Source organism: Microtus oregoni, unplaced genomic scaffold, assembly GCF_018167655.1.
Source record: "Microtus oregoni isolate MIOR12 unplaced genomic scaffold, Mior012 000052F_ref0000163, whole genome shotgun sequence".
In the NCBI taxonomy this organism is placed as follows: Eukaryota; Metazoa; Chordata; class Mammalia; order Rodentia; family Cricetidae; genus Microtus; species Microtus oregoni.
In genome coordinates this window covers 7132963-7146684 of record NW_024543828.1, presented here as the reverse complement: position 1 = coordinate 7146684, position 13722 = coordinate 7132963, and the positions used below count along the sequence as shown (strand labels likewise).

Sequence of the window (13722 nt, the reverse complement as noted above, 5' to 3'; positions counted from 1 at the left end):
GGAGTTTCCTGTGGCTAGGCTCCCCCAAAACCCAAATCCATCCAGCTGCCATCCATACTACTAGCCACATCCCCGCCCCCAAGCCCACCTATCCTCCTGCAACCTCGGTGGAACTCTGAAACACAGCTTGCTCCAATACTGAGGGGATTTAAGAAGGACCAAGAGCTTGTTACAAACGCTGAGGGGATTAAGAGAGAGCACCAAGAGAGCAAACCAGAAGAGAAGACCAAGAAAGCCTTGGAAGCTTTCTGAAACAGACATGGACAGTACAGAGCAGGCTAAGAAAAACTCCCAAAGACCCTGTCAGCCTAATTTGAAGGAAGAGATGGGTAGGCGCCAATGCAATAATTCCTTCAACAATCTAAAAAGCAACATTTTAACACCAGAACTCAGTGGTCACACAATAGGAAGACTTGATTATCCTAACCCAGAAGGAGGGAGTAGGAACATGGATTGGTACTTTTTTTTAAAAAATCTAATAAAATTTTTAAAAAAGAGAAAAAAGAAAAATGCCAGGGAGAGCAAAGAAAGTCTACTGATGATAAATATGATCAGTTCTCAGGATTTCTAGACTTAAAATTTATATAATTACACATTATCATATAACCTCATGCATTCTTTATGTATTTCTCGTTATCGATTTTTGGTCATTTCAATGCAATTTTTCATGACAGGTTTCTCTGTGTACTCCTGACTGTCTTAGAACTCACTCTGTAAACCAGACTGGCCTCACACTCACTGAAATCTACCTGCCTCTGCCCACAAATTGCTGGGATTAAAGCCATGTGCCTCCACTGCCTGGCTTCAATGCAATATTTTAAAACTAGCCAACCCAAATGTACACCTTTGTAATCCTAGCATACAAGAAGCTGAGGCAGGATTATCAAAAGTTCGAGATCAGCTGGGGCTACATGGGAATTCCCAGGTAGAGTGAGAATGTGTCTTAAAAAATAGCCCACTTTTGCCATGAAAAGATATGCATACGGGAAGTGATTAATGATTGTGTATTGTTGTAATAGGAACAGCGGGCTGTGTCCCTGGCACCCGGCCGCCCGCAAGGCTAGCTTTACCCGAAATAATTACACGGAAACTGTATTCTTTTAAATACTGCCTGGCCCATTAGTTTCAGTTTCTTATTAGCTAGCTCTTACATATTGACCTAACCCATTTCTAATAATCTGTGTAGCCCACGAGCTGGCTTACCAGGAATGATCTTAACCTGCGTCTGCCTGGAGTGGGAGAATCATGGTGACTCCTTGACTCAGCTTCTTTCTCCCAGCATTCTGTTCTGTTTTCTCCACCCACCTAAGGGTTGGCCTATCAAATGGGCCTAAGCAGTTTCTTTATTAATTAACCAATGAAAGCAACAGATTAGAAAGAAACCACTCCCACATCAGTGTATTTTTATTAAAGAAGTTTTAATGTCCAGGGAAAATGGCCATATTATTGTGTTGTATTTTAAAAGAAAATTATGTACAGCAGAATAATGACAGTTTACTTCCTCATCTTCAGGAGTCTTTTCAATATGTTTGGACTTCGATAAGTGGATAGTTCTATGCAAATAAAGCTCTGAAAGTTCTCAGGTATGTATGTAAAGCTAAGATTATTGTTTATTTCTTATTTGTTTGTTTGAGAAAAGATCTCACTGTATAGCTCTGGCTCGCATGTAACTTGCTATATAGACCAAACTGACCTGACGCTCACAAGGAAATGCTTGCTTCTTCTTCTCTAGTGCCGGGATTCGTGGCATGTGTCACATGCCTGGTGAAGAGGATATTATTTTAAATTCTTATTTCAACAATCAAAACAGTACAAGAGTAATTGTGAATTGTACATAGATAACAATTAGGAAGGTATTTATTAGGAAGACTGATACTTTTATAGAGCTTGGTTTCTTTGGATTTTCTTTTCTTTCTTGTATCTTAATTCTTAGGGAGTACCCACATTGTGGGAGGGGCTATTGGACTGCAGGAACTGATAAAACTGAAGACTTTCGTGCTTCTATAAGCATAGCACACTTGCTGGTTCACTTCTTTGTGATCATTTGAAAATCTGCTACCAAGGGCTGGAGAGTACTTAAGAGAACTTGGTGCTCTTTCAGAGGACACTGGTTTGATGTCTAACACCTACATGGTGGTTCATAACCACCAGTAATTCCAGTTTCAAGGGATCTGATGCCATCTTCTGGCTTCCAAAGGTACCTTCATGCATATGATACACATACACTGAAGACATACACATAAAGTTAAAATAAATAGATAAAGCTTTTTAAAAATTTTGTTGGGAAGTGTGAGCATCTGCGTGGTCGGCCAAACCAGATTGCAGGAGGAGAAGCATAGCAGCAGCGCAGCAGCCACAGCAGTAGGCTCCAAATATTATCTAACCACCAGAGCCTCACCCTAAGTCCCGTCAACACCAAGAAGAATGACCATCTGAACCTTGAACTTGTAAGCACCTGGAGGAATGATCACTGAAGTCTCTCCTCTGCCTACATCTGAAGGAGCGATCAATGAATCAGCCCCCAAGTACACCAATTGGAGGAAAGGAGATCTCCCAGAAACACAGGCTCCATCTGTTCCCATCGGAGGAAGAATTGGGTAGACAACAACATAAAGAGCAATACAGCACAACCAGAAGCTAGTAGTTATACAACAGCAAGACCTGAGCATCCCACTGCAGATGAGGCAGAAAAAAATGACCTTAAAAATAACTTAATGAAGATGATTGAAGCCCTTAAAGAAGAAATGAAAAGTTCCCTTAAAGAAATGAAGGAAAGGACAAACAAAAACTTGGAAGAAATCAACAAAGTCCTTAAAGAAATCCAAGGAAAAGCAATCAAACAGGAGAAAGAAATGGTTCAAGACTTGAAAACTGAAATAGAGGCTACAAAGAAAACAAACTGAGGGAACTCTGGAAATGGAAAATCTGGGTAAATGATCAGGAACTACAGATGCAAGCATAAACAACAGATACAAGAGATGGAAGAGAGAATCTCAGGCATTGAAGATATGATAGAAGAAATAGATTCATTGGTCAAAGAAAATATTAACTCCAACAAATTCTTAGCACAAAATATCAAGGAAGTATGGGACATCATGAAAAGACCAAACCTAAGAATAATAGGAAGGAGAAGAAGTTCAGCTTAAAGTCACAAAACCAAAAGCAAACTGAAAGAAAAAAACCACATGATCATCTCATTAGATGCTGAAAAAGCCTTTGACAAAATTCAATACCCCTTCATAATAAGGTCTTGGAGAGAGCAAAGATACAAGGAACATACCTAAACATAATAAAGGCAATATACAGCAAGCCAACAGCCAGATTCAAACTAAATGGAGAGAAACTCCCAGCAATCCCACTGAAATCAGGAACAATCAAGGTTGTCCACTATCTCCATATCTATCAATATAGTACTCAAAGTTCTAGCTATAGCAATAAGACAAAAAAAGGAGATCAAGGGGCTACAAATTGGAAAAGAAGAAGTCAAACTTTCACTATTTGCTGATGACATGATAATATACATATACATAAGTGACCCCAAAAATTCCACCTGTAAACTCTTACAACTAATAATCACCTTTAGTAGAATAGCAGGATATAAGATTAACTAAAAAAAATCAGTATCCCTCCTCTATATAAATGATAAACGGTCTGAAAAAGAAAACAGAGAAACCTCACCCTTTACAATAGCCACAAATAATATAAATTGAAGACATCAGAAAATGGAAAGATCTCCCATGCTCTTGGATAGGTAGGACCAACACAGCAAAATGGCAGTCTTGCTAAAAAAAAAGCTTTCTACAGATTCAATGCAATTTCCATCAAAATTCCAGAAAAATTCTGCACAGACCTTGAAAGAAAAATACTTAACTTCATATGGAAAAAGAAAAAACCCAGGATAGCCAAAACAATCCTGTACAATAAGGGAATCCTGGAGGCATCACTATCCCTGACTTCAAACTATACTGTAGAGCTGCAGTAATGAAAACAACTTGATATTGGCATAAAAACAAACAGGAGGACCAATGGAACTGAATCAAAGGCCCAGATATCAACCCGCATAGCCATGAATACTTGATTTTTGACAAAGAAGATAAAATTATAAAATGGAAAAAAGAAAGCATCTTCAGTAAATGGTGCTGGCATAGCAGGATATCAACATGTAGAAGAATGCAAATAAATCCATATCTATCCCCATGCACAAAATACAAATACAAATGAATCAAAGACCTCAACATAAAACCAACCACACTGAATTTCATAGAAGAGAAAGTGGGAAGTAGCCTTGAATTCATTGGCACAGGAGACAACTTCCAAAATATAACTCCAGAAGTACAGACACGGAAAGCAACAATTAATACAGTGAGAAGCTTCTGTAAGGCAAAGGATATGGTCAAGAAGACAAAATAGCAGCCTACCGAATGGAAAAAGATATTCTCCAAACCCACATCTGACAGAGGACTGATCTCCAATATACACGAAGAACTCAAGAAACTAGACATCAAAAGAACAAATAACCCAATAAAAATAGGGTACAGTCCTAAACAGAGAATTCTAAACAGAAGAATCTCAAATGGCCAAAAGACACTTAAGAAAGTGCTCAACATCCTTAGCCATCAGAAAAATGCAAATCAAAACAACTCTGAGATATCATCTCACACCTTTAAGAATAGCCAAGATCAAAAACACTGATGACAACGTATGCTGGAGAGGATATGGAGTAAGGAGAACACTCCCCTATTGCTGGTGGGAGTGCAAACTTGAACAGCTGCTTTGGAAATCAGTATGGCAATTTCTCAGAAAATTGAGAATCAGCCTACCTCAGGACCCAGCAATAGCATATACCCAAAGGATGCTCAGTCGTACTACAAGGACTTCTGTTCATAGCAGCATTATTTTTAATGGCCAGAACCTGGAAACAGACTAGATGCCCCTCAACTGAAGAATGGATAAAGAAAATGTGGTACATTTATACAATGGAGTATAAAATTGACATCTTGAAATTTGCGCAAATGGATGGAACTAGAAAAAACCATCCTGGGTGAGGTAACCCAGATCCGGAAAGTCAAATTTGTACTCACTCATAAGTGTCTTCCCAGATCCAGAAAGACAAACATATATGTACTCACTCGTAAGTGGATTTTAGACATAAAGCAAAGAAAAACCTATAGTCCACAACCCCAGAGAAGCTAGACAACAAAGAAGACCCTAAGAGAGAAAGACATACACGGATGGATTCTTCTAGGAAGGAGAAAAAGACAAATCTCCCGAATAAATTGGGAGTGTGGGGGTCAGGGGAGGGTAGAAGGAGGGGGGAGTAAGGGGAGTGGGGAAAATGTAAAGTTCAATTAAAAGCAATAAATTAAATTTAAAAAAATGTTATTACCTGTAAAATTCTACTGAAAGTTCACCTTTGGAAAAAAGTGATCTTGCTGCCTGAGCATACTTTTCACTCTACAGATGCCTTTCCCACAGAAGGGTGAATTTGAAGATCTCTAAGAATCCTTTAGATTCATGCTTTTGTATAAATAGAAGGTATATTAGAGAAACATTTTAAAACTTACCATTTATCACCTTTTTATACAAATATCACAATTTTAGCAAATGTTGTACATGTGCACTCTGTAAACCAAACTGGCCTCAAACTCACAATCTGTCTGCTTTATCATCTCAGTTCCTTCCATTAAACCAAATTGATCAAAAAGCAAAATATAATCCATTTCAGTCCTATAGCCATGAGGGGAGTATGAGTTTTATAGATGAATATGGAGAGGTAATTCAAAAGAAAGAGAATAGGGGTGGTCTGAAAGGGAAGAGGCATCCTTGAAATGGTTTTACAGTGTTCCTTGGCAGTATAAAATGTAAGGAAGTGATGGACCCAGGACCCCGATTCTCTCGGAACGTGCTTTATTTATTTATTTATTTATTTTTACCCAAAAAACTGAACTTTATTTTAGTGCTGTCAGCATCATGATTTTATCTTAACCAGGTGGAGTCATTGCTGTGGGGCCACATCTTCCTGGAAACTTTAAAGATTATTGGAGGAAAGGGATCTGTAGAAAAATCTAACGTTTATTGTGGAAAACTAAACATCATTTATAAAGACATATATTCAATAAAAATACAATATAGACAAAATAGGCATGGAGAAAGAAAAATTTTCTATTTTGTAACCTAAGTAATTGACAGAATCTCCTCTTTGAATCTTTCTAGGAACAATTTGTAATCCCCATTTAGGCATTTTTTTTTTTTACTTTTTGAAACATTCTTTTTAAGGTATCTGCATTTGAATCAGATAACAAAATGTCATCCATGTAATGGTAAATTACAGTCTTATAAAATTGCTTACATATTATTTTCAATGCTCAACATATTAAAAATTCTACCAGTCCTTAAAATTTTCCTGTATTTGTTGTTAAAAAGAAATCTGAAAAATGAAAATGAACGTGCTTTAAACGGAAGAGTGGGAACAAAGGGAGTAAAGTTGCATAAAGTTAAGACAGAGAGGCAAGTTAGCCAAGAAGTAGTCATTTGAGACCATTTTTATTAAATCAGGACATTTCCAAGATGTTCAAAGCACTTGCAATGACAAGGTTTAATTTTTCAAAGTTATTGACGTGGACAAGGTTTTAGTAGTGCTCCCACCCCACCCTTTTCCCCGTTTCTCTTCCTCCTTCCTTCCCTTCCTTACTTCCATCCTTTTCTTGGCCCATTTGTACTTGACCTAGGAATTAAGGTGCCAGAAATTCAACAACCACCAAAAGTCCACCAGAAACAGTGGCTCATGAGTTGATTGTCTCATTACAGTGAATATTAAAGATACAAGAAATTTGTAGAAGTAGGTGAAGTAGCTGTCTGTTCGCCTGGTTCAAGCAGGGAGATGACCATGTTCTATTCGTATGCTGCCCACCCAGTTAAGGAGTAGTTAGAGCCCTCCTGTGTTCATCTCTGGTTCCTGCTTCATTGGCTGCCAGCCTTGTCTACTAGTCATTGGCCCACTACTCATCATTCGTGTAGGAATCTTGATACTATGCTATGCTTTTGTTGTTTTCACATTTTTGTGGCCAGCTTATCGCTTCAACATCAAAATAACCCTTATCATAGAAACCAAGTTGTAGCTGTGGCTGTTCTTGGTTATTTAGTATTTTATATCACAGAGCTATCTGAGAGTCTCTTTCCTGAAATACATGGACAATTTCCACTCATGATTTACTCTGTTATGAGTACCTGCATCAGGTTCAATAGTATGTGAAAGGGGAATAGTGTCTAGCATGCATTCCTTCGGGACTAGGAATCAGGGGAACCAGCAGGCCACTAACACTGGTTCAGAAACCTCTTTCCTCCCATCAATTTTGTGTTCTCATACGCAGCTGTGAGACCTCTTGTCTTCTTCAGTCAGTGCTCCCAATTTTACTGTTCTTTTTTTTAAAAAAAGATGTATTTATATGTATGTGAATTATACGTATATGTGTTTGCCTGCATATATATATATATATATATATATATATATATATATATATCACATATGTGCAGAAGCCAATAAAGGCCAGAAGAGGGAGTTATATGCCCTGGAATTTGAGTTAAATGTCATGATTAGTATCCATGTGGGTGTTGGGAATTAAATCTAGGTCTTATGCTAAAGTAGTTTAAGTGTTTTTAACTGCTAAGCCCTTTCTCCAGTCCCCAACTTTACTGTTTTAGCTCCAGTCTTTCTTTGACCCCAACATTTAATTTCATTATATAATCAATGTGTATAAATTTCACCATGGGCCCCTTGCTATCTACAGTAAGTTAATTGCTGAGTCAATTACAACACTTAGTCTGATATCATAGAATTCCAGGAGTGTGTGCTATATAGGTTGGAGGCCTCCATTTAGGTGGTAATCTCTAGAGGAGGAGGTGTTCTTAGAACTGGTTGTTAGGAATTTTTCTAAATTATCCAGCAACAAACTGTATTGAGAATGTTATAGTCTGGAGTCCATAACAAAATACCATAAACGGAATGGCTTGTAAGCCTGAAAATTTCTTTCTCACAGTTCGGAAGTCTGGAAAGTTCAAACTTAAGGCATCAGCAGATGTCTAGGGAGGGCCAGCTCTAGAATTCATGTATGGAAATTTTTGCTGGGTCTCTCAGTGCAGATGCAAGCACTTTAGCCCCTTATAGAGGTACAAATCCTGTTCATGATGTGCTCTATTTTCATGACCCCACTACCACCTGAGGACTCCATACCCATCCTATATAGCATTAGGTTTCAACCATGTGAATTTGGGGCAAATACAAGCATTCATTCCATAGCACAGAGCTATAGAGCTATATTTCCAACAAGCACTATGTCCTATAGAAAAAGACACTGTCTTAAATCATGAGTTTTCCACATAAGTATTGACAGTAGAGCTGGGGATGTGCCTCAGTGGCAGAGAGCTTGTCTAACATGTATGTGGTTCTGGATTCCATAATCAGCACCACACATCCCACCCCCAACTAAAAGTTACTTCAGGGACTGGGAGTATAGTTCTGTGGTGAAACATTTGTCTAGTATTCACAGTCCTGGGCTTGATCCCAACTCTGAAAATAAAAATTTACAAATAATTTCCAGGGGCAGAAGAGATGACTCAGTGGATTAAGAGCTCTTCCAGGGTACCCAGTTAATATTCTCAACATCCACATGGCAGCTCCTGTCTGGAACTCCACTTCCAGGGAATCTCTCTTCTGGCCTCCTTGGGCACCAGGCTCACAAGTGGTGCACAGGAATATATGGAGGCAAAACACTCACACACATAAAATAATAATAAAAAAAATTAATTTAAAAATAAAAAAAAACATTTCCAAGTGGTCACAAAGCTCACTGGTACACTACTTGACTAGCAGAAATGATACTCTCAGTTTACTCCTCAGTGCTGAAAAAAACCTTTATAAATAATGTCAAATCGGGCCTTTCATTGAGCTCTATCTTAGGGGAAAGAGCAGTTAAGGTTATCCATCTTAAAATTTCTTTCTAGATTTGTATGTACATGTACATGTATGGTTCCCATTTAAGTGATCACATATAAAAAATGCACCAAATGAATCTTGTGCCAATGAGATGCAGTGATAAATACAGCGACCAATAATTTGTTGTGCCATGCATTTAATTGCCTTCAGAACATATATGTCTATTATTGATAGTGATTACATGTTGGTATTCTGCATGTAGATTAAATTGTTTTAAGTCCTTAGTAAGTTGAGATGCTTTTAGCCATGTCATCATTTTCATGACTTCTGTCACAAATAATGACTACCTCTGTACCGCTGTCTTCACTCTCACAGGTTTTCATAGCCTCATTACTCTCATTATCTTTATAACATTTGTACTTGTACCCTCTTTCAATGTACTTATACTCTGCTTCATAAAAGGACTTGGGAAATGGCTTCACTGTCTTTGAAACATAAGGATTTCCAGCATGCTTCCTCTTTGGCCCCGCAAGATCTTTGAGAAAAAATTCAGGATTACAAGTAAGACATTTTTCCTTATAATATTTGCAAAATGTGAATGATGAATGCTTTCCGCGTAACACAGCCTTTCCTGTACTCATTGACTTTTTTTGATCATGGCTTCTACGTGCCTGATTTGATCTCCTTCTAGGTGGTTTGGTGGACACAAGTTGATTATTGGAGACTGATTTGCAAGGCTGTGTGGCCAGAGCAACTGACATTTTCACAATAGTTAGCCAGGGTGGTGTGGCTTGCATCTCTGAACAGGATAATTTACGGGTATGGGCGAGCTTCTGCAATTTTTTAAGGCTGTGTTTCTCATAGTACTTATTCAGGCTAGATGACTCACGTAATCTTTGGGGATTTGACGACTTGGTTGACCTTTTTGTATTGAATTGTCTGTTTGATGTTTTTTCACTGCATTGCATGGACGACTTATCAGTATTTGTACATTTCATTGAATTTTTTGGGTTGGATGGTATGCATGGCTTTTCTAGACTTGAAGGCTCATCTGCTTTTATTGTATCGTTTGGCATAGATAGGTTTTCTTGACATGGGGGCTCAGCTTTTTGGTCTGAATTTAACAGCAGAGGTTGAGTTTCCAGAATGTCCTCAGTTATTATATCAGGTTGACAAGCTGATACCTTGGATACCCAGGATGATATAGCTTCCATATTTTCTTTGCTGAGCCTAAAACACAGAAAACTTTGGGTGTCATAATTTAAAACAAAAGTACTATTGCTATCATCAGGAAATAGAATGCTAGCTTAGGGTATGCATTTTTCCAGAGTAAAAGTTAAACTCAGTAACAATTAGAGTGTGCTGACAGCTGTAACATGTTATACATATGAATTCATAACTAATTCTTCTTACAGGAGATGAAGGTGTGGGATGGAGGAGCAGTAATTGGAATTCAAAGGCATTAGATAACTTTTAGTCCAAGTATGGGGGGACACAAAATTGTCAATAATAATAAAGATGTGGTACGTATGTATAGTAGACTATAACTTGGGTATAAAATTAAAATTTGCAGGGGAAACGAGTGGATTTGTACATGAGTAACCTAGGATAAAAAGAACAAATTTCACTAGTTCTCTTTCATCATACGAGGATCCTAGTTTTAGTACATTATATCTAGTGGAGTACCTGTGCGAACTAGGGAAAAAAAGTGTGTGTGTGTGTGTGTGTGTGTGTGTGTGTGTAGCATGTGTGTATACCTTGAGGGGGAGGATAGTAGAACATAGATAAAAGGAAGAGGGATTCTGAGAGGAAATGTTTAGACAGAGAGGGAGGCAGAGAGAGAGAGGGAATTGTGGAGATGATGGTGTGGGATGGAGGAGGATTAATTGGAATAAAAGGAGTATAAAAAAACCATTTGGAAAGCTAGATATACCCACCTATGCAATAACAGCTTGACTGTTTTAGTAGTGGTGCTAACTAACTGCTCTCTGAATGGATTCTAGAGTCTCAGTCTGGGTGATGGAAAGGGGACCAGTAAGCTTGACTAACAACTCAAGTATAGGAGGGGGTATGCCCACAGGAGGAATGGACTTCTGATGGTTAACTAAACTGATATAGCAGCAAACTGCTTTTTAAACACCTATGTGTATACCCACAGGCAAAAGCAGCTTCAGCCTTAATCAAGGAAGCCTCTCCTTACAACAAACAGTGGAGAATTTAGAAAATGTGTCACCGATGTGGATTTAGCCCCAGGCAAGTCACGTATACCACCACTTCTTAGAATCAGGGAATACTGTGGAAGAGGTGGCCAGAAGTCTTTAAGAGCTGGATGCTAAGGTGAAAGACTAAGGTGAAAGGCCATTCCCTCCACTTGATGATGCAGCTACTGTAATCATTAACTCACATCAACTGTTGTTACCTGCACTAAGACCACACCAAACATCATAGTCTCCTTGTCCATTCACACTCAGGTATCAATCCTGCAACAATCTGTCTCCATCTACCTGGGTCCCCTTGATTGATCTCCAATACATTAAAGTCAGTAAGAGTGGGGACCCTCAACCCTTATACACCCTTGATTTCATCCATAAATGCAGAGAGTAACTTGATGTTCATCTTGTAAATGAGTTTAGGGCTCAACTTTTAATGACACAATGTTAGGTAAGTAAACAGATAATAGTTTTGAAGGCTATTGAAAAGGGACTCCTCCCTTCTATCATCTTCCTCTTCTAAAGTTTACTATACTGAAGACTTCTCCATGCCCTCTCTGAGGAGGATACAGACCCTGTCAAGCGAGAGATACAAAAAGAAAAACTGTTCTGTTTTTCACTGGTATAACTGAAACAAAAGTCAGGAAATGTTATTCATAGTCATGACATTTTGTAAAACTCCTACATTTTGATTAAACAGTGACAATTTTGGAAGCTAACGTTGCCAAATTTCTAGAATAAAAGCAACTTGCTTTGTTAGATTCCTGCCTTCCTTTTTCTATCAATCTCCAGTAAGGGACTAGCCATGAAAGATGTTTATTAATCACCTAACATCCTTTGGCTGGCCTGGAACTTACTATGTAGATCAGGCTGGCCTCAAACTTATAGATCTCCACCTACCTCTGACTCCCAAGTGGTGGGATAAAACATGTGTGCCACCATACCTGGCTAAAGGAAAAATTTCAATCATCCTTTTCCCAATTTTCTGTCCCGTGGCTACCCCAGATTGTAATCAGATAGTGAGCTCTTACTCTTTTAATTAAAAAACAGTAATTTAATTTTATGTATATGGGTATGTTGCTTGCATGTATGTATTTACATCATGTTTGTGCTTGATGCCTGTAGGGGCTAGATGATGACAATGATCCTCTAAACCTGGAGTTACAGATGGTTTTGAGCTGCTGGGTAGGTGCTGAGAATCAAAGCCATGACTTCTCATAGAATAGCCAGTGCTCTTAACTGCTGAGCTATCTCTCTTTACAACAGAGATTTCTTCTGAAGAACTTCCTTTCCCCCCAAATAAAAGCCTGTATTATTGGTCTGGAGACATGGCTTAGTGGTTAAGAGTACTTGCCGTTCTTGCATAGAAACTGGGTTTAGTTAACAGGACCCACTGTGGCCTCCAAGCAACTTTAACTCCATTTCCAAGAGATTTGATGCCCTCTTTTGGCTGCTATGGGTACTGCATGCACATTTGTATATGCAGACTAATTAATACTCATACATATAGAAGTAAATACCTGTCTTTCTTTCTCATAGATATTTCACTTAAAACTCAAGTAAAAAGTTGTGTATGGTAGCATATGTTTGTACTCCACATTTAAGGGAGAGGTTGCTGGGGAAGATTGCTGGGGCTTCCTGCCTGTAAGCCAACATTTAGGTTTAGTGACACACACTGTATCAGTACAATAAGGCATAAAACGATAGAGCAGGACATATCTGACATCATCTTCTGATTTCTGCATGTGTACACACACCTGTGCACAAATACTTCACCCACCCACATACCACACAACATACACACACTTTTCATTCTTAAATGTGTAAAACTTACCCTCTTGGTGGTTTGACCTCCTCAATCATGCAGTTATAATACAGTAAACAAAAGCAGGTAAAGGTAAAGGTTATGATCATTATTCCAATTATGAAGCCCAGCAAGCGTTTCCTAAAATCGTCCATCTTTGCTCCTGTAGAGACCGTAGTTTTTACAACTGCAAATAGATTGTATCATCAGCAAATGTGCTAGGTAACCCAGTCCCCCCCCCCACTTTGAGAGTGGTTTGCCACTGTACATGGAAGTCAAATCTCTTTCTCATTGATTTCTTGAAAAATATGTTTAAGTCTATGAGTGTTTGCCTATGTGTTGGAGTGTTTGCTTGGATGTATTTATGTATACGATATGCATGTATGCCTGGAATCTGGCAGAGGTTAGAAGAGAGTGTCAGATATTCTGAAACTGTTGTTGCAAATGCTTATGAACTACCATATGAGTGTACCAGGAACTGAACTCAGCCCTCTGTAAGAGAAACAAGTACTCTTAACTACTGAGCTATCTCTCCAGTCCTTCAGTGATTCCTTTTTAAGTTTAAGAAACTTTCCTTAGCCGGGCGGTGGTGGCGCACGCCTTTAATCCCAGCACTTGGGAGGCAGAGGCAGGCGGATCTCTGTGAGTTCGAGACCAACCTGGTCTACAAGAGCTAGTTCCAGGACAGGCTCCAAAACCACAGAGAAACCCTGTCTCAAAAAAAAAAAAAGAAACTTTCCTTAATAATTTGTGTGTGTGTGTGTGTGTGTGTGTGT

At 38.6% G+C, this 13722-nt stretch overlaps 1 protein-coding gene across 1 annotated transcript; it reads right to left on the bottom strand.

Annotated features, from left to right (window-relative positions):
* Window positions 1-9213: 9213 nt before the first annotated feature.
* LOC121437469 (uncharacterized protein CXorf66-like) lies at window positions 9214-13101 on the bottom strand. Its single transcript, XM_041637341.1, has 2 exons — window positions 12977-13101; window positions 9214-10162 (listed from the first exon to the last, which is right to left on the bottom strand). Exons 1-2 carry the CDS (start codon window positions 13099-13101, stop codon window positions 9214-9216), a joined length of 1074 nt encoding a protein of 357 aa, XP_041493275.1.
* Window positions 13102-13722: the final 621 nt, after the last annotated feature.

What these genes read in the sequence shown, in the direction of transcription:
- LOC121437469 (XM_041637341.1), bottom strand. Translation starts at nt 13,101, where the DNA reads ATGGACGATTTTAGGAAACGCTTGCTGGGCTTCATAATTGGAATAATG. An exon ending in GAGGTCAAACCACCAAGAGG is followed by an intron (nt 10,163 to 12,976) that starts GTAAGTTTTACA and finishes TCTGTGTTTTAG; the next exon opens with GCTCAGCAAAGAAAATATGG.